The sequence below is a fragment of the Misgurnus anguillicaudatus genome, chromosome 23 (genome assembly GCF_027580225.2).
Source record: "Misgurnus anguillicaudatus chromosome 23, ASM2758022v2, whole genome shotgun sequence".
NCBI lineage: Eukaryota > Metazoa > Chordata > Actinopteri > Cypriniformes > Cobitidae > Misgurnus > Misgurnus anguillicaudatus.
The window spans coordinates 22146131-22169707 of NC_073359.2; the positions used below are offsets into that span (position 1 = coordinate 22146131).

The 23577-nt window shown below is 40.5% G+C and overlaps 2 protein-coding genes and 1 long non-coding RNA gene across 5 annotated transcripts; 1 reads left to right on the plus strand and 2 right to left on the minus strand.

Annotated features, from left to right (window-relative positions):
• Positions 1-686: 686 nt before the first annotated feature.
• Positions 687-23003, plus strand: LOC129453878 (uncharacterized). The gene is made up of 4 exons (XR_008647602.2): positions 687-1096; positions 1176-1232; positions 19072-19686; positions 22901-23003. It is a non-coding gene; the product is annotated as an uncharacterized lncRNA (long non-coding RNA).
• Positions 3532-23012, minus strand: LOC129453871 (amine sulfotransferase-like). Of its 3 annotated transcripts, XM_055218256.2 has the most exons (6): positions 16098-16754; positions 7360-7562; positions 5697-5823; positions 5450-5544; positions 5166-5346; positions 3532-4913 (listed from the first exon to the last, which is right to left on the minus strand). In XM_055218256.2, exons 1-6 carry the CDS (start codon positions 16261-16263, stop codon positions 4786-4788), a joined length of 900 nt encoding a protein of 299 aa, XP_055074231.1. In that variant the 5' UTR covers positions 16264-16754; the 3' UTR covers positions 3532-4785. The 3 variants fall into 3 exon arrangements, with proteins under 3 accessions (XP_055074231.1, XP_073717369.1, XP_073717370.1); XM_073861268.1 differs by lacking the exons at positions 7360-7562; positions 16098-16754 and adding an exon at positions 22868-23012; XM_073861269.1 differs by lacking the exon at positions 7360-7562 and having other exon boundaries at positions 16098-16763.
• LOC129453877 (amine sulfotransferase-like) lies at positions 17115-20033 on the minus strand. The gene is made up of 6 exons (XM_073861270.1): positions 19868-20033; positions 19054-19256; positions 18724-18850; positions 18462-18556; positions 18202-18382; positions 17115-17378 (listed from the first exon to the last, which is right to left on the minus strand). The coding sequence occupies exons 1-6, from the start codon at positions 20031-20033 to the stop codon at positions 17251-17253; spliced, it is 900 nt and encodes a 299-aa protein (XP_073717371.1). The 3' UTR covers positions 17115-17250.
• Positions 23013-23577: the final 565 nt, after the last annotated feature.

The following is a 23577-nucleotide window of genomic DNA, read 5'->3' on the forward strand; positions in this document are numbered from 1 at the left end:
GTTGATATATGAAGGTTAAAACTAAATATATATAAAAAAATATCAATATCTATATATATATATATATATATATATATATATATATATATATATATATATAAAATTGAGCATTATTTTCTAGAAAATTAATTTATAGCATATATTTAAAATATAGGTTCAAATCCAAGGGAGCACATAAATAAAATAAAACATATAGGATGAATCTAGTGGAGGTAAAAAGTAAAAAAGGTGAAAAGTTGGATCAACAATGTCTTTTCCGTGTCATTTTATGTATTGTGTTCTCATTGCCCCCCAATTCTAAAATAATTGTCGTTTGGGGTTGGATTTAGATTTGGGGTTTGGGTTAGGATGTACTTTTATGTATTGGTTTATTCGTGTTTTTCTTCTGCTTTTAAAACTATTCTATAGAGTTGGGGTTAGAAAAGTGATTCTAGCCCCAACCCCAAGCGCCAATGGTAATAAAATAGGAAAAACCACTGAGAAAACAATACATAAAGTGTCACGAAAAAGAAAGTCGTGCCATGGACAGAAAAACGATTTAATGAAATTCGTGAAAAATACATTTGTGCTCAAGGCACAAAAAAGCTGAATCTCGCGTCATGGACACAAATAAATTAATCAAATGTTTTTATATAACACTACGTTCTATACTATAACAATACATTCCGTAAGATCAGTCTGTAAGTACATAGTAAACTATTGAAAAACTGTGGTGTTTTTCTTTAACCTTGATTGTTGCAATTGACAAAAGGTACACCCATTGGCATGGACAGAATGTTCTACTGTAGACTTTGATCATTGGTGAATGCCACGTTACTACCACACTAAAACTGCGGACAGTTGATACAATATTAAAATGTTGTCGTGATTTACTTACTGAGTATCCCTGTCACGTTGTTTTGTGAGGGAATGGAGTTTTTTTGTGAGAGGAACATATCCAAATATGGTATAAAGACTGGCCATACGTTCCATTTTTGGCGGACGCGTCCTGGACAGGATTTCGGGTGCATCTTCGGAAGTCGCATTTGTCGACCGCATACGTCATTGAGGTTTAATAGTTCATGTTCTATTTAAAAAAGCAACGTTACATTTTAAGGTAAGAATGAAACTACAATGATTGTATGTCTTAAGAGAAATAAATCTTAATTTTATAATGTATTCAACTGAAATGTGAGGCCAGGACACGTCCGGTGAAAATGGCACGTATGGCCACCCGATCTGGCAACATGAGGGTGAGTAAATGATGACAGAATTTATATTTTAGGGGGAACTATCACAGTCTAAAAACAAACAGTGCTAAAAAGCACAAAAAGTGCTCGTAATCTTAGGGGAACCATTTTAAGTGGCATATAGCACGTATGTACAGTACTACCTGTGTAGAACCACATTCTGCTATATAGAACCATATGTAGTGCTACAGTATATCACCCCCGGATGGTTCTTCATAGGTGCTTTATATGTGCTATATAGCACCTATTAACTTCTTCCACCCTGAAGCTATTTTGGGGATTTTCGCCTGGATTTGGCCTACCCAATTTCAAAAGCTTCCCATACCCACATGCAGAGGTTTACATACAAATGTTTGGTATCATTTTACAGGAAACCCTTTGAAATTACATAAAACACTGTTGAAAGTGCTAAACATGGTTGTATGTGATGTCAGTCCTCTAATAAACACAAAAATAAATAGGCGCTTTTTGATGTTTTTTTTCTAAAGTTTTTATTTAAAAGTGTATAACTCTGGCCCTGAGTACCTCAGCTCCCTGCAGACAGTTTTGTTTGATTCCAGCAATTGCCAGCTTACAGAGGAAAAAAGATTTTTTTCTCTATCATAATCTATGCAAAAGTTATTTTACTCCAACTGATGGGAGGAATAATACCCTTTTTGTATACAATTTCTGCCTAAAAACATTTGAAGTGCTCCCATAACCACATACAGTGGAATAAATGCAATTGCTTTATATCATTTTAAAGAAAACCCTTTGAAGTTACATAAAAAGCTGCTGTTTGTGACAAATAGTGTTATTTATGTTGTTTTTCATATGATGAAACACCAAATTTTCTTTTTATATGTTGTAAATACTGTCTTTGATAGTGTATAACTCTGGTTCTGGGTGCTCTAGCAGACTGCAGACAGTTCAGGTTGTGACCAGCAGCAGACAGTAAACAACCAAAAAAAGAATGATCTCTTTAGCATGTCGCATTCAAAAGTTATTCTCATTTTACTGAAGTGTCCGAAAATACATTTTTCATATAAATATTAATTTTTTGTTTTGGACATATAATAAATAACAAGGGATTATTCATGCACACAACCTAAGAAAATGCTGTGAATGGACTTATTTTTTAGAGTAGGACCTAAGAGAAAAGATGGTGTATCATTTGTGGCTATATGTGCTATCTGAGGCAGTCCACACTCAATTTTCCCATATGTTTACAAAAGACGATTTTTTACCTTATTATTCATTTAACTATTGTTGGATATGTGTTGATAATAGAACAAAAATAACACTGCAGCCTTATTCCTGAGAGTGAGAGCTTTCATTTGATATAAGACTTGCCCATGTTTGTCATACTTGAAAAATATGAAATATGTGAATATTAAATCATATAAAAAATTATGGGGGGGGTGATAGTGTAAATTAAGTGTAAATAACTTTCTTACAGTAAAAGATTTCTCAAAGTGATGCATATCTGGAGAAAGTAGAGAGTCTAAGCTTTCAAACAGTATCTCATATGTGTTACTGGGGTCCATGATGGACCATTAAAGATTAAAAGAAGATTTTATTTGAGTCAAAATACGAAATTTTGTCCCCGGGACTGGGTCCTCACTATTTTTATAGAGTGAACAGGGTAAAGGCCCTCACGTGTTCCCAGTTTTAAAGATCTCTCACAACCACCATACTCTTTATATCACTTACTCATCAAGCATTATGCCAGTAATACCAAGGTCATGGGTTTCATTATGAATTATGAAATGTTTAGAAACTTGAATGTACTGTAAAGCTTCTTAAAAGGTAAGACCCAGTCACCCAGAATGGCACCCAAAACACTGTGAAATATTTTTGCATAAGGTAAATTTGTCATAATGTTTTTACCCCCCTCTCCTGGACACATTACAGCACTGTGCTGACAATATACTTCTACCTAACCCTGGCATCGCTGATAAATTCATGTGTGCAGTTGTGAATGTAGAAATAAATGGATCTTTATAGTGATGCATGTATTATATAACCACACAACCTGATTTAAAAGAGTGATTTGTGGAGAGAAATACAGTGTCTTTGAAAGGGTCCGTGTTTAGCAAAGCAAACAACGATAACCTAAATGGAAACTTTACAGAAAAATCAGTAAAGCTAAAAGAGCTTAAACCACTTCGACTTTTTAAATAACAAGTATTTAGATTCCTATTAGTTCTTATTCTTGGATAAAATATCAAAATTAAAATTTTGATGAAATTTTGTGAATTAGTGGATTAGTGAAACTAATGGGATTGCATAACCTTACATAGTCAAAACACAGAGTCACATACGAGGCCTTGATTTGATCTTTATTTGTATTCATCTAGAAAACCAGTTACAGTTGTCGCATATTGTAACAACTAAAGAGACAACAGATAAAAATAGGCGTTAAGATTTTAAAAAATATTTTCTTTATGCCCTAACCAATGCCGAACGTTGATACATTCATGTAAATTTCCAGTGACTTCTCTTCTGAGGGGCGCAAATTCATTATGCGTAAAAGAGACGCTCACGTTCAAAATATATTTCAAAATATACAAAAATTGCCAATAAATTATAAGGGTGAAAATTTCAAAATGTATCATAAAATATATTCTTTACATATAGACCCCTTCAAGGTTTGTAAACATTGAATGACTATCGGGTGCGCGCGCAGCACGGGGTCGAACTGTTCATACCATTTAGGCTTTATAATTTAATCTAACAGTGCTGAAAAATGATGACTGACCTCAAATGAAGTGAGCACCCCAAACACAAGCCTCTTTGATCTTTGCATTGTCCCAGTCTGCACGTTAATTGCTTGTAGACGCAGATGTTGTATTTTTTTGTTTTTGAGATTCTGCATGAATCGCGAAAACTTAACGGAAGACCTGGTGCGATTTTCACAGCCCACGACGTAAGTAGGCATTTTTGACGATACCGAATAATACGCAACTCAATCTGTTGTAATGACTTTTCTGACCCCAACATGCGCAGTGGGAACCGCCTGTGACGTGAACCGTGAAGGGGTCTATATTAAAGCAACACTATGTAGTTTCCATGTAAAAATGACTTAGAGCTCCCCCATGTGGTTGAAAAGCGCAACAGTTCCTGGTATCAGACACATTTCTGCAGGCAGGGGGCGGGGCTGTGTTTCCTACCCTCCACCGCCACTTTCTGAGTGTGCTTGTAGCAGCTAGGAGGCTGCTCAGGTTGCAGCAACAGTACAATTTGTCCAGTTAAAAGTTGTTCTATCACTGAAATAATTTTAGAGACATTATTTAAAGGTAAAAAACTACATAGTGTTGCTTTAAGTACATATATTTTTTGTATATTTTGTAATATATTTAAAACAATATTTGAAAATATATTTTTTGCCATTTTGGAGAGTTGCTGTAAATTATAAAAATGAAGTTAAAATAACTTAAGCTAATTCAACTTTATTTTTTAAGTTACAGCAACTCTTAAGAAATAATAGTTGAAATTTCTTAAGTTGATTAAACTTACAAATCGAAGTGCAACACAGATTATTTTGTACATACTATTCAGAAAATTGTGTTGCTTTTCAGTTTTGTAGCTCAGTGATGTCCCAGATGAAGTTAAGTTGAAGTCCCTTCATTTTCTCTTGGTAGACGCGATCAAAGCGTTCATTCTGAGCTACGGTTAATGAGTTCTTCCAATCTCCAACTGTTCCTGTAACAAAATATGTTAAGAAAAGATTACATTTTCCAGTTAAAAGCTACAATCAGAGATTAACTTTTACACAAAAACCTAATTTTTGTAACACCTGGAATAAAAATTGCATTAATAATGACTGAGTTTTATTGATTTAAAGTTGAATTTTGGAAAAGATGATACTAGTTCGCTTTAATGTCCAATGGATTTAGGAGATAATGCTTTAATTATCAGTAGATAAATGCATTTGATTATTGACTTTCGTCTGACCTTTACGCACAAATAGTCCTTTTGGGCGGTCTGTGACTTCTCCAGGCAGGAATTCATAGTTGGCTTTGGGGTCTTTCTTCATGTTGTTGAAAGTTGCTTTTTCCACAACTTTATCAATCTTAGCATCTGACAGATTCTTCCCAAGAAACTTACAGATTTTCACAATGACAGATCTGAGGTCCTGATAAAAGAAGCATTAGATGCAAAAGATATTTGTATTTTTATAAGAATATATAGCGAGTGAAATAATGAGGAAGCTTGATGAGAAACTGCTCAGTCGTCACCTTGATCATCTCTTCATAAGTCAAGAACAAGATGTTGTATTTGTCTTGATTTGAGATCCATCCTCTGATGTGGTCAAACCAACATCCACCGAGCACTACAAACCAAACACAAAATTACAGTAATACTATATGGCTTAATTACTTCTGTCTATCTATTAATGAGCATTAGATGTTTATGCTTTGTATATATTTATTTGAATTTGTTCATCCCCAGATTTGTGTGGCTCTGTAAAGTTATGACTCTTACTCCATCCTGTGAAAAACTTATCCAGCAGGTCATCCAAGCTCTCAGAAGATTCCAAGGGCTTCATGTTTTTGGAAAAATGAAAGTAGGACACCATGATGTCTTTTGGGTTTCTCATAATGTAGATGATCTAAGAGCAAAGAAGAGATGGATTAAATATCAATCATGATGTCAGGGATGCTTATACTGAAATAACACAGCCCAAAATTAAATCAAATCTCTCACAAACCAAATTAAGACACATATATTCAGGGCCGGAGTGGGACTCATTTTCAGCCCTGGATTTTCATGCCTTAGACCGGCCCACTTTAGTTCACGACTGAGTATTAAAATAATATCTTTAAACCCTCAGTAGTGTAAGTCTGCAGTAGTGCACTGTTCTCTGCAGCCTTGCAATTCACTGTATTTTTCAAATATATAATTTCATATTCCGTGCAAATGCAGTAAACAATTATAATTTTTGCCATAATCATGCAGCCCTACCATAAGACCATAATATTACTAAAGTAAACTTATTCAACTAAAGGAAACAAATGTGTTTGTGTTTTCCTCTATATTTCTATTTCTAAAAAATGGTGAGTCTTGAGATTAACTGTTGGGTTGATAACGTTTGGAAACCTCTGATATACAATACACAAGCAAGATTTATCAAGTATGCATTGGAAACAAATGGAAAAAAGTCTTTTAGTACTTAGATCATGTCTATTGCTAAATAACGTAGGCTAAGGTAGGCCTACATTGTGTTAAAAAAAGAAAACATCATGGATATACTTTTGAAACTACTTTTTTAAAATAAACTAATTTTTTTGTTCCTCTTGCAATAAACGATGAATAATGACTATTCATAGAGAATTAATCTATGACTTGGATAAAAAATATGTTTTGTAAATTGTTTTCCTTTTAGAGGCCAGCCTGTTTGTATTAAGACGCGCTCAAGTTTATTTAAAATATAATAGACGCGCGGCCGGCAAGCGCACTCAAAAGACGCGCTCAAGTTTATTTAAAATATAATAGACGCGCGGCCGGCAAGCGCACTCAAAAGACGCGCTCAAGTTTATTTAAAATATAATAGACGCGCGGGCGGCAAGCGCACTCAAAAGACGCGCTCAAGTTTTTTTTAAATATAGACGCACGGCCGGCAAGCGCACTCAAAAGACGCGCTCAAGTTTATTTTAAATAGACGCGGGGCCGGCAAGCGCACTCAATATAGACGCGTCTGAAACAAAACTCGTGTTCAAATAAGCGCTTTGAAAACCAGAAGACAGCGGCACGTCCTGCGTTTCCCATGCGTTTTAGATGCCAATGAACCCTAATGCAAGAATTCTTCCAATAAGTGGTCGGGACTCGGGACACAATCAACTTGTGCATAAAGCGGCGGGGACATCTCTCACCCGCAAATACGCTTCATCCCGGTGGCATGACAACACCGGCCCTCGTGGCCAAAAGAAACAGACCGGCCCACCGGGAATCCTCCCGGTTCTCCCTATGGCCAATCCGGGCCTGCATATATTTATTTATTTAATTGATGTTTGGATGTCTTTTATGATAGATGTATGGGCTTGTGTGATGGATGGATGTGTATGTGATTTGGGACATTTGGGATTGCATAAGGGTGAGTAAATTATAAGAGGATTTTTCATTTTTGTTTTGTTTAATTCATACACACTTTTCCTTTTCCTTGCAATCCTTTGGGGACCAGGTGCTCATGTAAATGGGTAGAGAAGAGTCTTGGGGATGGACGGGAGGTGTAATCTTTCCCCCTCTGTAAAAGCTCCAGCCAGGGCATCCGCTCATACGTGGTTTCATTTACTTTCTCTGGGAAATCTTCTTCATACAGTGAGGTCAGGATTTGCTGGCTCCAAACCGTTCCTGTCATAGAGGATCACATACACTGGGGTGTTTTGTGATTCCTCACAAGGTGTTTTCTCTTAACAGCTTAGATTGTTGTAATTGACAAACATTACACACATTGGCATGAACACAATGTTCTACCTGAGATGTTCTCTTTTGAGGGAACGCAAGCTGCTTCACCAAAGCAACGCTTTGGGGAACAAGATGCCCGCGCTTCCATACTACCAAATGCCTGTAGCGTGTATAACCTGAACACAGGCAACAGTACCTGGGACCCTAAGAAGGGACCGAAGCCCCTGACCCTAGATTGGCACCTCACTGCGACAGATGACTGTATGCCAAGATGTTATAAGCAAGTGGGACAGTATCCACTATCCTACGGCTCAAAGTATGCTTTGTCGCTGAGAAACCTTCCTGGGTAAACCAAAGCCTCCACTGAGTAGTCCTGTGAACATATGATTCCAGTGCTTGCCCAGGACACACCAAATTAGCTTTTCCAGAACTCCACACTCCAGAATGGAGGGCGACAAAAGGCTAGCCTGAACACCCTTCTTGAAAAGCGCCAGGTGGAAGTGCATACACAGTCACTTACTGAGGCCCAAAAAGCGAGTGTACTTTTTGGGATGCCCTCTTATATCCCTGGTATCCCGCTCATTATGGCTGCGTCCAAAAACTCAAGGCAGTGACTCGTTGCCTCGCTGCCTCATGAGGAAATGACTTCCGAGGCATGAAGGGAGCTCAGAGAAAGACTTTTGGACACACGTCAAAGGCAGCGTGTTTGAAATATACACTCCCTGACAAAAGTCTTGTTGCTTATCTATTTTGTAGAAACACCTGCTATTAACCTGACTTTTAATTAATCAATTGGTGTTAAAAATAGCTCATTTGAAAAGCTAAAACCCTCCCAAATGATGTTTAATGCACTGAAATAAATTAGTTTCTTTGAAAAAAGATTTATTATTTAATCAAGACCGAAAGGTCAAATTTTGGCATGACAAAAGTTTTGTCGCCTATACAGAAATTGAATAAATTTACTGCAGATACAAAAATATGTCAGCAAATGAAGTAGTGGTGCTGTGAGATCCAAATTTAATATCTTGTATGACTTTCATGAGCTTGAAGGACTGCATCCATGTGTTTGGCAAGAATTAATACAATGTATTGAACAAGTTTCTGTTTTAAAGATCATATGGAGGGCCCCATAAATAGACTTACCCTGGGCCCACACATTTTCTAAAATCATCAACTATATATAATACACTTAACCAGCAATAGTTAGCCTGTCCGGAACAGAGCTGACTTAAACCACATCACTGTGTGACACTTGCTTTACATGTGAACGGCCCCTACGCTAATAAGATTTTGTTTCTCTCTTCCTGTCTCGTCCTCGATCCCGAGGACAATGAGACAAACAGATCCAGTTCCGGTAAATGTGAAAGTCGGCACACCTCTGATCTACTGGCTGTTCCCTTTCAGTCGGTCACTACGACGTCACGTCGTGACCGACGAATTGGGAGCTCGCTTAGAGAGACCAATCTGCTTCGAATACTACTAAAACGCCAATGAACTTGGCATTGAGATATTTGCATAATGCTGGCGCCGCCCCGCCAGGTGCGTATATAAGGCGCACGTGCAAATAGGGAAATCAGCTTTTTTCGCTTCGAAAGCCGGCTTTATCTGACTGAGAAGCTACTATCTGCTCTTCTGGGAACGGTTGCTGAAGTTGATTGACAAGCAGTACTAACACAGCGGACGCTCGCAGTATTCCACTGCTCTGCATATTTTTTGTTTTGAGTTTAGTGTGTGCGTTGCCTTTCCCTGTGCGCATCATCAGCTGAGCACCTAAAGAGTGATTTCCCTAAAGAGTGATACGTGAGAGCTCTGTGTCTTTTTAAAGACAGCCACTCTCTCGTATATTCGGAGATCAGCGTCCTTTTCAGGATTGCTTTTCGTCCGTGCGATCTTGGATGTGAGAGGTATAAGGGTTCCAGTTACGGTCACGAGCGCTGTCTTCATGCTTGGGCATCAAGCACTCTGAGGCTGCGCTCGTGGAGAGTTTTTGTTCTCTCTGTGAGAGCATAACCCTCTTGGATTGCGGAGACGACTGACGTTTCTACGGGAATGCTGTCCGCGTCTTTGCAGTGCTGACACCGCCATGGTGCGGCTGTCAAGCGCTCGCATGACGCTCTTCGCATCACTACGCTGAGGAGGACGGAGGATGCGTCCTCCACCTACCGGCCTTTCATCCTCAGCCGGTTGAGGTTCCGGTGGAGACGGCAGAGTCGTGTTCTACGATGTCTGCCGAATCCATTGGACCTCCTTCTGGTCCCGTTCACTTCTGCAGCATCAGAGGGGTGTCCAATTTTCCTCCGAAGTGGAGTCGTTCCGGAGATGGCGGCCGTGCCCGCTCGAGCGGCGGTAACGGTAGAGTTGGAGGGGTTAACCCCTCTCCGCCCGAACCGTACCGCCCACGTGATTGGTATTTCGGAGCTGCTCGGGCCTCTCGGTCCTCTGCTCCTGTGCCTTTCTTCCCGACGGCACGAAGAGCTGACGTGGTTTGCGGCCATCCGGCCGTTCAGCTTCAGCTTTCACCCCTCACCTCCCTCACCAATGGAGCCGCTAAGGGCAGGGACCCTTCAGTGGAGCGGGGGGTTGCGATGCAGCTGCGTTCCTGGAGGGACCACCCAACCCTTCCCTCCCGTGTTTGTAGATAGTCGTCCGGTTACGGGCGCTGTCCGTCAGGCATGCGGAGAGGCGGCTTCAGCCCTGCACGCAATAACGTTGCTACGGGTTCACCAAGGATTTACGAGGGAGGCCGCGACCTTCAGTCGTGCGATGTTCACGACAGTGGTTCAAGATCGCCACCTTTGGCTGTGTCTGGCTGACGGACGCAGGCGAGAACAACTTCTTGAATGCTCCTGTCTCACAGACCGGCCTCTTCGGCGAGGCCGTGGAGTCGTACAGCTCCGCTGCGCAGACTGAGGCGATCTCTGTGGTCATGCCCCGGCGAAGGAGAGCTGCCCTTGGTAAAAACCACCACGCCGGTTCCTCAGTCTGCCTCTCGCCGTCGGCGTCCTGCGGCGACCACCTCCGTTCCCCTCTTCGGACCCCATCTCGGCAGCGCGGGGGAACCGGTCGTCAGCAGCTCGCCCCGCCCGCTTAGCCGCTTCCCGTGAGATCGGGAGTTTAAGTGGCCAGTAAGCGGGCGACCTGGATTGGCAGAGGATCACTCTTCAGGAGACGGTGATTCGCTCCTTCCCCCGATAGAGGGTCGGGTGGAAAATTCTTGGTTTGCATATGTTCCACCGGCTGTTTAGCCGGTGCCCACTAACCACACACAGAGTGCATTCCTCTCCCCTCTTCAGGTCTCCAGAGGATCGAGAGAGCCGTGAGCGGGCACACACCAGCTCACCCTACCTCTCCTCTATCGCCAGCGGGTGTTCTGAGGAGTCCGAGCCCTCCACTCAGGAGACCGGACCACCAGCAAACCCGTCGGAGTCTGCGTCCTCAGCTGAGGAGACCGGACGACCGTTTCCCTCAGCGGGCTCAGGTCAGTGTCACACACACACATACTGTAGATGCTTATGCTGTCACGGCAGACGCACCGGCAGTCCCGCCTGTCCCGCCTCGCTGCCCCGCCGCGGGTACACCGGTAGTGTCGTTATTCTCCTCGTACGGTGCCGGGGTGCTTGGCGTCAGGTCCCAGCCCGTTTCGTTGGGTTTTACGCGCGATCCGCCTCGGTTACGAAATACAAATACCGGCACAACCCCGAAATTCTCGGGCTTTCGTTTCACTAAAGTGAAAGTATCCGATGCACATGTACTGCGTGCATAAGTCGATGTCCTGCTGGCGAAGGATTATCGAGCCGGTCCCTCTTACCGAGATGATGATATGATGATAGGGTTTTTCCAGCCTTTATCTCATAGTACCCGAAATACGCGGTGGGTTACGATCGATTTGATTTACGCCCGGCTCTACGGAGGTGGTCTTTTTTGGATGATAACGCCGAGGCTCGTATTTCAATATTCAGATCGGTTGCAGCTTTAGACCTGTAAGACGTGTACTTTTGTGTCCATCTCCCCTCGGCTTAGACCGTTTTTTCGCTCTGCGTCGTGGGGTGGGCATATTAATATTAAGTACACCATTCGAGCTGTCTCTCTCTCTCCGTGTCTCCATGAAAGTGTTAGTCACGGCATTAAAATATCAGAGAGAGAGCGTTGTTCGCATTCTGCTTTATTTACGTTGACTTATAATAGCCCGTTCTTGGCAGACGTGCGCGAACACAGAGTTAATGCTTCGGCATCTCGCTCGTTTAAGTCATCAGGTCGACTGGGAAAGAGCAACTTTGCCCCGTGCAGAGGATCCTTTTTCTCAGTATGGAATTAGACTCGATCAACTAATTGGCGTGTTTTACAAGAGCGCGCAACTAGTCAGTTCTGACTTGCCTCGGTTTAATTCGAGGGAAGTACGCGGTCCCTCTGATACAATTTCAGAAGCTCCTGGACATATGACAGCATGCTGCAGCCGTGACACTGTTCGAGCTGCGTCATATGAGACCGCTTCAGCGTTGGCTTTACGATCGAGTCTCGAGGAGAGCGTGGCGCACCGGCATACATTGTGTAAACACTACACCTGCGTGTCATTTAAATTTCCCCGTAGTAGACCCAGCATTTCTGATAGCAAGATATGCCTCTGAGGGGTCTCCTGGCATTCTGTAGCATGCGATGCCCTAAGCACGGGATGTTCAGCCACGTATGACGGGCCTGCAGTCTGGGGTGTGCATAGCACCCCAACTGCCGCGAGCGGTGCGCTGTATATCTGGGACTTGTACGCTCCGCTATGGAGATGCGAGGGAAGGATGTATTTGTCGACACCGATAACTTTGCGACTGTTGCGTTATTTACCGTTAAGGCGGTTTTTGCGCTCTCGTCACCTGTCGCATCTCGCTCGTCATCTCCTCCTTTGGAGTCAGAAGCATCTGAGGTCCCTTCGTGCCATTTACATCCCGGGATCGCTCAATACAGCGGTACGCGCTTCCGAGCTGCGCCCCCGGCGAATGGCGACTCCACCCCCAGACGGTCCAGCTAATTTGGAAGAAGTTCGGTTGTGCGTAGATAGATCTGTTTGCGTCGCCGGACGATACCCACTGTCGCCTATTTTATTCACTAACCGAGGGCAGCCTCGGCGTGGATGCGTTGGCACACAGCTGACCGCGGGGGGTGCGTAAATACGCATTCCTTCCAGTGAGCTTTATTGCGCAGACACTGTGCAAAGTCAGGCAGGACGAGGAGAGCCTTTTATTAATCGTCCGTACTGGACGACCAAGAATTGGTTTCATAGTTAATGCTCCTCGCGACAGCCCTCCCTGGCGGATTCCCCTGAGGAAGGACTTTCTTTCTTAGGAAGGGGCACATTTGGCACTCGCGCCCCGACCTGTGGATATCCATGTACGGTCGTTGAGCGCGCGCAGGGTTTAGGTGATTTATCGCAAGCGGTATCTAACACCATCGACGCGGTTCGAGCACCGTCCACAGGACGGGCTTACGCGCTTAATGAAACCTTTTCGTCACCCGGTGTTCTTCGCAACGCGAGGACCCCAGAGAATGCCCTTTAACATTATGCTTTTATATCTTTAACATGGGTTAGATGGTAGGCTGTCCCTCCGCCATTAAAATTGATATCGCCGCTATTTCTGCTCATCACTCACTTATCTACGGCAGATCAGTTGGCCAGCATGATTTAATTATTACATTTTAAAGAGGCGCTCGCAGGCTAAACCCCTCGCGCCCTCCCTCTTTTTTCCTGAGACCTGTCCATGGTGCTGAAGCCTTCAGGTCTCCGATTTAGCCTTTGCAGTTTGCGAGTCTGAAGTTTTTATCAATGAAAACTCTGACCCTGCTAGCATTGGCCTCCATGAAGAGAGTAGGAGATTTACATGCATTCTCTGTTGACGATTCGTGCCTTTAGTTTGGTCCTGCTGTCTCACTGAAGACCCAGACCAGGCTACGTGCCCAAAGTTCCCACCACTCCCTTCAGAGATAAGGTGGTGAGCTTGCAAGCGTTGCCTTTGGAGCAGGCAAACCCAACCGAGGCTTTGTTGTGCCCCGTACGCGCACTGCGATTCTACGTGGTCCGCACGCAAAGCTTCAGGACCTCAGACCAGCTCTTTGTTTGTTATGGTGGCCAGCAGAAAGGGAAAGCTGTCACTAAGCAGAGGATGTCTCATTGGATAGTTGATACTATCGCCCTGGTTTATAATTTGCAGGGCATTCCTTGCCCCTTAATTTGAGAGCGCACTCCACTCGGAGTGTTGCCTCATCTTGGGCATTAGCTCGTGGTTCCTCGCTAACAGACATCTGTAGAGCTGCTGGTTGGGCGACACCTAATACGTTCATTAGATTTTACAATGTTCGTATCGAGCCTGTATCCTCTCGTGTTCTGTCCTCACCAGGGAGGACACGGAGGGCAGACTCGCAAGTCGGCTTGCAGCCTCCGACTGAGGCTCCAAATTGAGTTTCAGTATGGAAGGCTAATAGAGCAAAAATGCGTAATGGTTTGATTTGCTCTCTCCACTGCCTTGACAGCCTTTGTTGCGGAGCATTGGCTGTCAGCCTTTCACTAGCTGTATTCTTACGAACCTACGTGTTTGGCCAGGGCCCCACATTGTGTCCCAACGGGTTCCTTTGTGAGTATTATTCCGTGGGGTTAATCCTACCAGCCCACGTTTCCCTTAGCAGAGCACTGCTTTGCTTACACAGTCACGGCTGTCATTATACCTCAACTACGGTTGACTTTCGCCCACCAATAGCCCTTAACGGGGCGGTGGCTTCCGCAGCGTCCCTATACCGCTCAGATAGGGCGCTTCCCAGTCGCTGGCACTACTGTGGGTTAAAGGAACATCTAGTGCCCGGCCTTCTGCCTTAAAACCTAATTCTCCTATCCTTAAGTGGAACCGGAGGGCTTTTTGCAGACACTGGAAGAGGTCAGCCCCTAGTGGCGTTTTAGTAGGGTTTCCCAATTCGTCGGTCACGACGTGACGTCGTAGTGACCGACTGAAAGGGAACGTCTCGGTTACGGATGTAACCCTCGTTCCCTGAAGGAGGGAACGGAGACGTCACGTCCCGTCGCCACAGGTGCTGCCACCTGCTGTTTAGGCCGGTCACCTTCCGGCTTTCTCAGCGAACAGAAGCTGATTTCCCTATTTGCACGTGCGCCTTATATACGCACCTGGCGGGGCGGCGCCAGCATTATGCAAATATCTCAATGCCAAGTTCATTGGCGTTTTAGTAGTATTCGAAGCAGATTGGTCTCTCTAAGCGAGCTCCCAATTCGTCGGTCACGACGTGACGTCTCCGTTCCCTCCTTCAGGGAACGAGGGTTACATCCGTAACCGAGACGTTCTTCAACGTGATGCCCAGCTGATTCATGACCAATGACCACCGGCAGAACCCGCTTAATCTCCTTATCCGTTTCAATGTATATATATATATATATATATATATATATATATCCCAAGGGTTTTTCCCTCCTAGGACTTTTTTTACTTCCCAGGCTAAAAAGTCCGGGTTTTTTTCTTCCTGCCTTGGAAAGCTGCCTCAGAAGGCAGCAATTTAGAGTTTTTGGACGCAGCCACTCTCAACATTAGTTTATTAGAATCACATGCTTCAGATCAGTCACGCCTAGGCGTTCCCCAAACTGTTGCTATGGCAAAGCAGCTCGAGTTCTCTAGAAAGGGAACAGATTATTTCGATATTGCAACATCAACAGACATAAAAAATTTTAAGTTGCCTGAGAAAATATTTGAACAATGCTTTAGTTCAAACAAACTTTATAGACTAATAGGGTTATGGTTTATGGAGTCGCTATTTATGAAAAACAGGGAACAGATCATTTGGATATTGCCACATCAACAGACATAAAAATATTTAAGTTACCTGAGAAATTATTTGAACAATGCTTTAGTTCAAACAAACTTTATAGACAAATAGTGTTATAGAAGTGGTTCTTAAACTTTTTCAGTGTGTGGCCCCCCTTGTGTACAGTGCTTTTCTTTGCGGCCCCCCAAAGAAAATGTATAAAAAAGTTTTAAAACGTATCAGTTTAATTAAACAAAACATTTTGGGTCAGTTTCCCAGACAGGGATTAGACTAGTCCTACACTAAAATAAATGTAAGAGCTGTCCAAACTGCAAATAACTTGCACTGACATATACATCAGTGGCTTTTGCTTTGCCTCACAATGCACACAAGTAATGTTTTCAGTAAGGAATGTTTGTTAAAACTAGTTATATTTTCTAATCAAACTAGTCCTGGCTTAAGCTAATCCCTGTCCAAGAAACCACCCCTTAAAGTATACAAAGCAGTACTGTTGGTTAGTAGCCTTATTTTTTTAGGTTTAATTACCAAAATTTATGATAAATTTATGTATTTTATAAAATGTCATAAAACTGAGACCCTACCATCTCGCGGCCCCCAGTTTGAGAACCACTGGTTTATGAAGTCGCGATTCATGAAATACTCTGCAATCGTCAGAAATCTAAAAATCAAACTTACCGGATTTCGGAAAGGTAACGACAAAGACATCATCATCCCTTATTTCAAAATCCCTCAAACTGTCAATATATTCTGGAGAAATGAAATGAATGTCTTTGACAGGTAACACCATTCCTTTGTATGTGAAAAGTTGGTCACTAAGTTGTTTGTATTCATATTGAGCCATTTTACACTTCTACTGTAGCTGTGCCGAATCGCATCTACCGGAGGCAAGAGAGTAAAGTTTCTATGAAAAAACAGGTTAATATTTTCTGTTGGCTTATGGCCAGACTTTGGACTTTATACGTCAGTATGAATTTTTCGGTCTTATCTGTCTTTTTACACTTCAGCTAAGACATGTGGTCTTAAAGTTCAGCTGACATTGCAAAAACCAATGAAATGTACATTAACAATATAAATCCAGACCCTTTATTTAGTTATGTAGTAATTTCAGTTTTATTTCTTTTAATTATGACTGGGTGCATTGGTGCAATAGCTACATTTTTTCAATTTGTGAATAACTCAATTTGTGAATAACTCATCATATATTTCTATGCAAAATTATAAGGTATAGCCAGGGCCCATAAAGGCATCTTGTGTTAGTTTGTCCCAAAAAAAATCAAGCACACTGAAAAAAATGATTAATTGAATTCAATACATTCTTTTTAAGGCAAGTGGTTGCAATCAATTCACTCAAGCTACATTCAAACAAAAGTTTTATATTTTATTTTACTTTACTAATCTTTTTTGTTCAAATGTAGCACAAACAAATTGATTGCAACCATTGATTAAATTCAATGAATCATTTTTTTTCAGTGTAAGTGATTTTGTGCATAAAACAAGCAAAAAAACCCGCCAGCCAATGGAGTAAGCAATTTTTTCTAGATTTTTTCCTAAATTTAGTGTTTAAGAAAAAAAAATTGCTTACCCCATTGGCAGATCTTTCTGCTTGTTTTATGCGCAAAATCACCTAAATTTGACATCCCCGGTCCAAAAACTAGACTTATTTTCTTGGGTCGTTTTGCTCATCAAGAAAAACATCCCAATTTAAGAATCTCTAGACATCCTGACTGAAAACAAGACAAAAATACTTAGAAAATGTTTTCTTGAAAATAATCTTTTGCAGTGTAATACTGTTACTACAATACATACAATTCAGAAAACTGTGTTGCTTTTAGTTTTGTATGTCAGTGATGTCCCAGATGAAGCTAAGTGGAAGTCCCTTCATTTTCTCTTGGTAGACGCGGTCAAAGCGTTCATTCTGAGCTACAGTTAATGAGTTCTTCCAATCTCCAACAGTTCCTGTAACAAAATATGAAAAGTTTCTCATTAAAACATAACAAAATAAGAAAAGTTTAAAGCTGAGCTTATAACATTTAAAGATGAACGAATTATTTTAAAGCCATTATTTATTAGATTCAATAATTTCAATTTAATGACAATGAAAATGTTATTAGTCACTAACTGATATGATATGCTCTTATTTTCTGCTTGCGTTTTTGAACGAAAAAAATGTAAAACATATGCCAGCTGCAGGCGAAAACATCATGCAAGTATAAGCTTTTTTGGCAAAAACCTTCACTTCTAAAACCTCCACTTCTTTGGACAAAACAAAATCAATAAAACAGTAACAAAATCATTAAAAATGCAACTAGTGCAAATAATGAAAGTAATTCATACAGTTTTTGCGAGTTGGCTAATATGTATGAATTCGTACAAAGTGCAAAAACGTACAATTATCATAAAAAAAAAAAAAGTAATGAAACCCCACTCCTAACCCCAAAATCACAGGGGCCAAGGCAAATAGTGCAAAAATGTATGAATGTGGTCATACTAATGAATATAAATCAGTTGCCTTGTAAAATATGTACGATAGCATTGGACCACATATTCTGAATCACATGATCCATGTGGCTACCACATGGGTTGTATTCAGGTCTAAGCATGCGGTTGTTCATCTAATTCATCTTCCGTGCACTTAGAGGACTTTGCTGAAAAATCCAAAATCCATCTCATTTTGATGGAAGTGAGGTTTAGCGGCATTTGCATCTGAGCTTCTCAATTTGATTTGATTAATTATCAATGGATGGCAGTTTTGATGTTTGATTATTCGCCTTTGTCACACCTTTGCGTACAAACAGTCCTTTTGGACGGTCTGTGGCTTCTTTAGGCAAGAATTCATAGTTGGCCTTGGGGTCTTGCTTCATGTTGTTAAAAGTTGCTTTTTCCACAACTTTATCGATCGCTGCGTCTGACAGTTTCTTCCCCAGAAAATTACAGATTTTCACAATGACGGATCTAAGGTCCTGATAAAAGAAGAATTAGATGCATATTTTATTGGTCTTAAAATATTAACATTTATTTCTTTTATTTATTTATTTTCACCTTGATCATCTCTTCATAAGTCAGGAACAAGATGTTGTATTTGTCTTGATTTGAGATCCATCCTCTGATGTGGTCAAACCAACATCCACCGAGCACTAAAAACCAAACACAACATAGCTGACTTTAAAATAATATTATGTGGCTGAAGTACATCTGTCATATTGACGTACAGTATAAAATTTTTTTATTTGTTCAAGCCCAGGGACAAGCAAGGGTATCTTCATACTTTTGTTGTGTGGTTCAGTAAAGCTTTGCCACTTACTCCATCCTGTAAAAAACTTATCCAGCATTTCATCCATGCTCTCAGAAGCTTCCAGGGCCTTCATTTTTTTGGAAAAATGAAAGTAGGACACCATGATGTCTTTGGGGTTTCTCATTATGTAGATGATCTAAAAGCAAAGAAGAGATGGATTAAGTACTACTAATTTTTAGTTTGGATGACTTTTATTATATATCTGTGTTTTTGGGATGATTGGATGTGTATCGGATGGGGGTTTTAAACTAAATACAAGACATTTGGGATTGCATGAGGGCGAGTAAATTATAAGACAGTTTATTTTTTATTTTTGGGTGATCTATAAAGAATACACACTTTTCCTTTCCCTTGCAGTCCTTTAGGTACCAGGTGCTCGTGTAAATGGGAACAGAAAAGTCTCGGAGACGGACGTGAGGTGTAATCTTTCCCCTTCTGCAAAAACTCCAGCCAGGGCATCCGCTCCTGCGTGGTTTTATTTACTTCATCTGGGAAATCTTCTTCATACAGTAAGGTCAGGATTCGCTGGCTCCAAATCGTTCCTGTCATAGAGGATGTAACGACTGAGCCAGATCAGTCACACAGTAACCACTTATATTTCATAAATATAACTGCAGACCCTCAGTCAACAACAGGCTAGGCACTGGGGTCTGTAACGCTACCACCAAACTGCTTTTAACACTCAGAACCAAAACAAGATCTCTTGTGACTATGGCAACACATCAAGATTAGAGTTTTACGACCACTTTGAAATGTTAGGAGAGTCACTCTCTCTTCATCCAATTTTGAGACAGACAAAGAAACATCTCGGTTACGTACGGCTTCCCTGAAGGAAGGGAACGGAGATGTCACAGATTTTTGCTGAGAAAGCCGAGCATCAGTTTTGTTTGAGGAACGGATCCAAATTTTGGAAGGAGTAGATAGACATTCTTTAAGTTAAACAAATTTTATTATGAAAGAAGTGAGATGAGGGTAAGAGACTTTTCGTTATTCTATGTTAAAACAATTCTTACAAATTTGACTAAAGATAAATCTGTGTTGTCTTATGTTTTCAAGACATGTAAGATTTAAGTATTGTTTATAGTTAGCTACAGCAAGGGTCATTAAGCATGAAAAATGTTGTAGTCTTCAGAGTTCTGAACATCAAACTCACCCGATTTCGGATAGGTAACGACAAAGACGTCATCCTCCCTTATTTCAAAATCCCTCAAACTGTCAGTATATTCTGCAGACATCAACTGAATGCCTTTTAGAGGTAACACCATTCCTTTGTATGTGAAGAGTTTGTCACCAAGTTTTTTGTATTCATATTGAGCCATTTTACACTTCTATCTGAGCCGAATTGACTCTACAGAAGTCAAGAGAGTAAAGTTTAATAGAGAAAAAGGGGAATATTGTCTATTTGTTTATAGCCAAACTTTGGACTTTATATATCAACACGAATTCAGCTGACATTGCAAAAAACAATGAAATTTAAATCCAGACCCTTTTTAAATTTTATAAATGTAACCATGTATAGTGTTTTATTTTTTACATTATGACCGTAAGAGGGCATTGCATTGGTGTATACAGAATAACATCTACATGTTTAATAGGGTAAAGGTCTCTTGATTTCAGTTTGTCCCAGGAAAACAAACACCATTACATCCACTTTCCTAACTATTTGTGTTCCGACAACCCCCCCCCCCCCACACACACACACATTCTGGTTTCCATGTTTTGTGGGGACATTCCATAGACAATTGGTCCCCACAACGTGATAATTACCAGGTACACACACACACACACTCTTCAAAATATACAAAAAATGGCCCAAAAATATATTTGCTAAATCATTATGCTCTTTCGCAAACTTTAACCGAGCCTCAACATGCTTTTTGTTCAGCAATGGAGTCTTGCGTGATAAGCGTGCATGGATGCCTTGACGGTTCAGTGCATTGCTTATAGTTTTCTTTGAAACAACAGTACTTGCTAATGCACAGTCTTCCTGAAGTTCTTCCTGAGTGGTTCTTGGCTCTTGGAAAACTTTTCTGATTGTTCTTTGGACTCCTCGGACAGGGATCTTACGTGGAGCCCCTGATCGTGGCCGGTTTATGGTGAAGTGATTCTCTTTCGATTTCCGGATAATGGCCCCCACAGTGCTCACAGGAACATTCAGCATTCTGGAAATGTGCCTATAAACATTCCCATCAAAATGCTTTTCAACAATAAGATTACGAAGATCTTGAGAGAGTTCTTTTCTTTTACCCATCATGAAGTCTTTCCTGTGTGCCCCCTGAGTAATGAGAAGCCTTTATAGGCCATCAATTAGGACTAAAGCAGCTGATAATTAGTACTGATAGGGGGAAGGGTTTCTCTCTGAATACTGACAGATTTCAAGTGATCTCCTTGCTTTTTATGCCATTTTGCACCTTGTTCTCTTTATGTGTTCAATGCTTATTCCCGGTGTCATTTTTATTTATTTATTATGACTCAACTTGTATACTTAAATGTTCTGATTTCTTTGTATGAATTCAATATCTGGCTTGATGGCTACATCTGGTGGAAATTTTGTGTCAATAGCCCACTTAAAAATACCCTTATTAATAAAAATGCTGAGGTGTCAAAACTTATTTTCCCTGGGGTACAAGGCTGACAAGATCATGACAGTTACTGTTACAACTTGATAGATAATGACAAACGGTATGGTAATCTTGTTAATGTTTACTGTAAATTTCCTTGTTGCACTTTCATTATTTACATGTTATACATGTTTACATGAATAATCTAAACATACAAATCATAATTTTAACTGAGTAGTTCCTATAAATTATACAAAATAAAGTTGAAATAACTTAAGCTACCTTACAGTTACAGCAACTCATGAAAACAAAACTTAGTTGAAACGACTTGTAAATTCAAGTTGATTAAACTTACAAATTTAAGTACTACATAGTTTTTTTACATTGTACATACTATTTAGAAAATTGTGTTGCTTTTTATTTGTGTTGTTCAGTGATGTCCCAGATGAAGTTTAGTTGAAGTCCCTTCATTTTCTCTTGGTAGACGCAGGCAAAGCGTTCACAGTTAATGAGTTCTTCCAATCTCCAATAGTTCCTGTAACAAAATATGTTTAGAAAAGTTTAGTTCCCAGTGAAAAGCTACAATCAGAGATAAACTTTTATATGACAAATTATTTTTAAAGTCTTCTGTAACACCTAGAAATTGCATTATTAATGACTGAGTTTTATTCTTTTATCTTGAAGTTGAGTTGAGTTCATGTCCAATGGATACGGATTAACAACTGGATTTTATAGGATTATGCTTTCATCATTTTTTGTTGTAATAATTAATCACTTTTGTCTGACCTTTGCGCACAAATAGTCCTTTTGGACGGTCTGTGACTACTCCAGGCAAGAATTCGTAGTTGGCTTTGGGGTCTTTCTTCATGTTATTGAAAGTTGCTTCTTCCACAACTTTATCAATCACAGCATCTGACAGATTCTTCCCAACAAACTTACAGATTTTCACAATGACGGATCTGAGGTCCTGATAAAAGATGCATTAGATGTTTATATGTTTGGTTTTAAAGATATTTGTATTTTTGTAAGATTATATAACGAGAGAAATGATGATGAAGCTTGATGAGAAACTTTTCAGTCGTCACCTTGATCATCTCTTCATAAGTCGAGAACAAGATATTGTATTTGTCTTGATTTGAGATCCATCCTCTGATGTGGTCAAACCAACATTCACCGAGCACTACAAACCAAACACAAAATTACAATAATACTATGTGGCTTAATTACATCTGCCCATACAATATATGCTTGGTATACATTAATTTGAATTTGTTCATCCCCAGATTTGTGTCGTGTGGTTCATTAATGTTATGGCACTTACTCCATCCTGTGAAAAACTTATCCAGCATGTCATTGAAGCTCTCAGATGTTTCCAGGGACATGTTTTTGGAAAAATGAAAGTAGGACACCATGATGTCTTTTGGGTTTCTCATAATGTAGATGATCTAAGAGCAACGAAGAGATGGATTAAATATCAAGTGTGATATCAAGGATGTATGTGTATATGATTTGGGACATTTGGAATTGCATGAAGGTGAATTATAAAAGGATTTTTCATTTTTGGGTGATGTGTTCGTTTAAATCATACACACTTTTCCTTTTCCTTGCAATCCTTTGGGCACCAGGTGCTCCTGCAAATGGGAACAAAAGAGTCTTGGAGACGGACGTGAGGTGTAATCTTTCCCCTTCTGCAAAAGCTTCAGCCAGGGCATCAGCTCATACGTGGTTCAACTTTCATTTACTTTCTCTGGGAAATCTTCTTCATACAGTGAGGTCAGGATTTGCTGGCTCCAAACCGTTCATGTCATAGAGGATAACATACACTGGGGTATTTTTAGATTCCTCACAAGGTGATTTCTCTTAGCAATTAATATTTTTCTTAACAAATAACAATAACATTACACCTATTGGCATGGACACAATGTTCTACTGTAGACTTTGATCATTGGTGAGTGCCATGTAACTACCACACTAAAACATTTGATCATAAAACAATAAATGGCAGTTTTTTCTATTTGGTTTTATTTTATATTTGGTGCCTTGGAACTATTCATTGGAACCAAAACTATTTTTTATATTAACAAGTGGAATATGTGATAAATGAATGGTTTATTCTTCTTTGTTCCCGTTTTGAAGACAAAATGAATAAACATATTATCTGAAGGTAGCTACACAGATGGTTATTCATGAAAAAAACTGCAATCGTCAGAGATCTAAAAATCAATATAGATGTCATTGTCCCTTATTTCAAAATCCTTCAAACTGTCTATATATTCTGGAGAAATGAAATGATAGTCTTTTA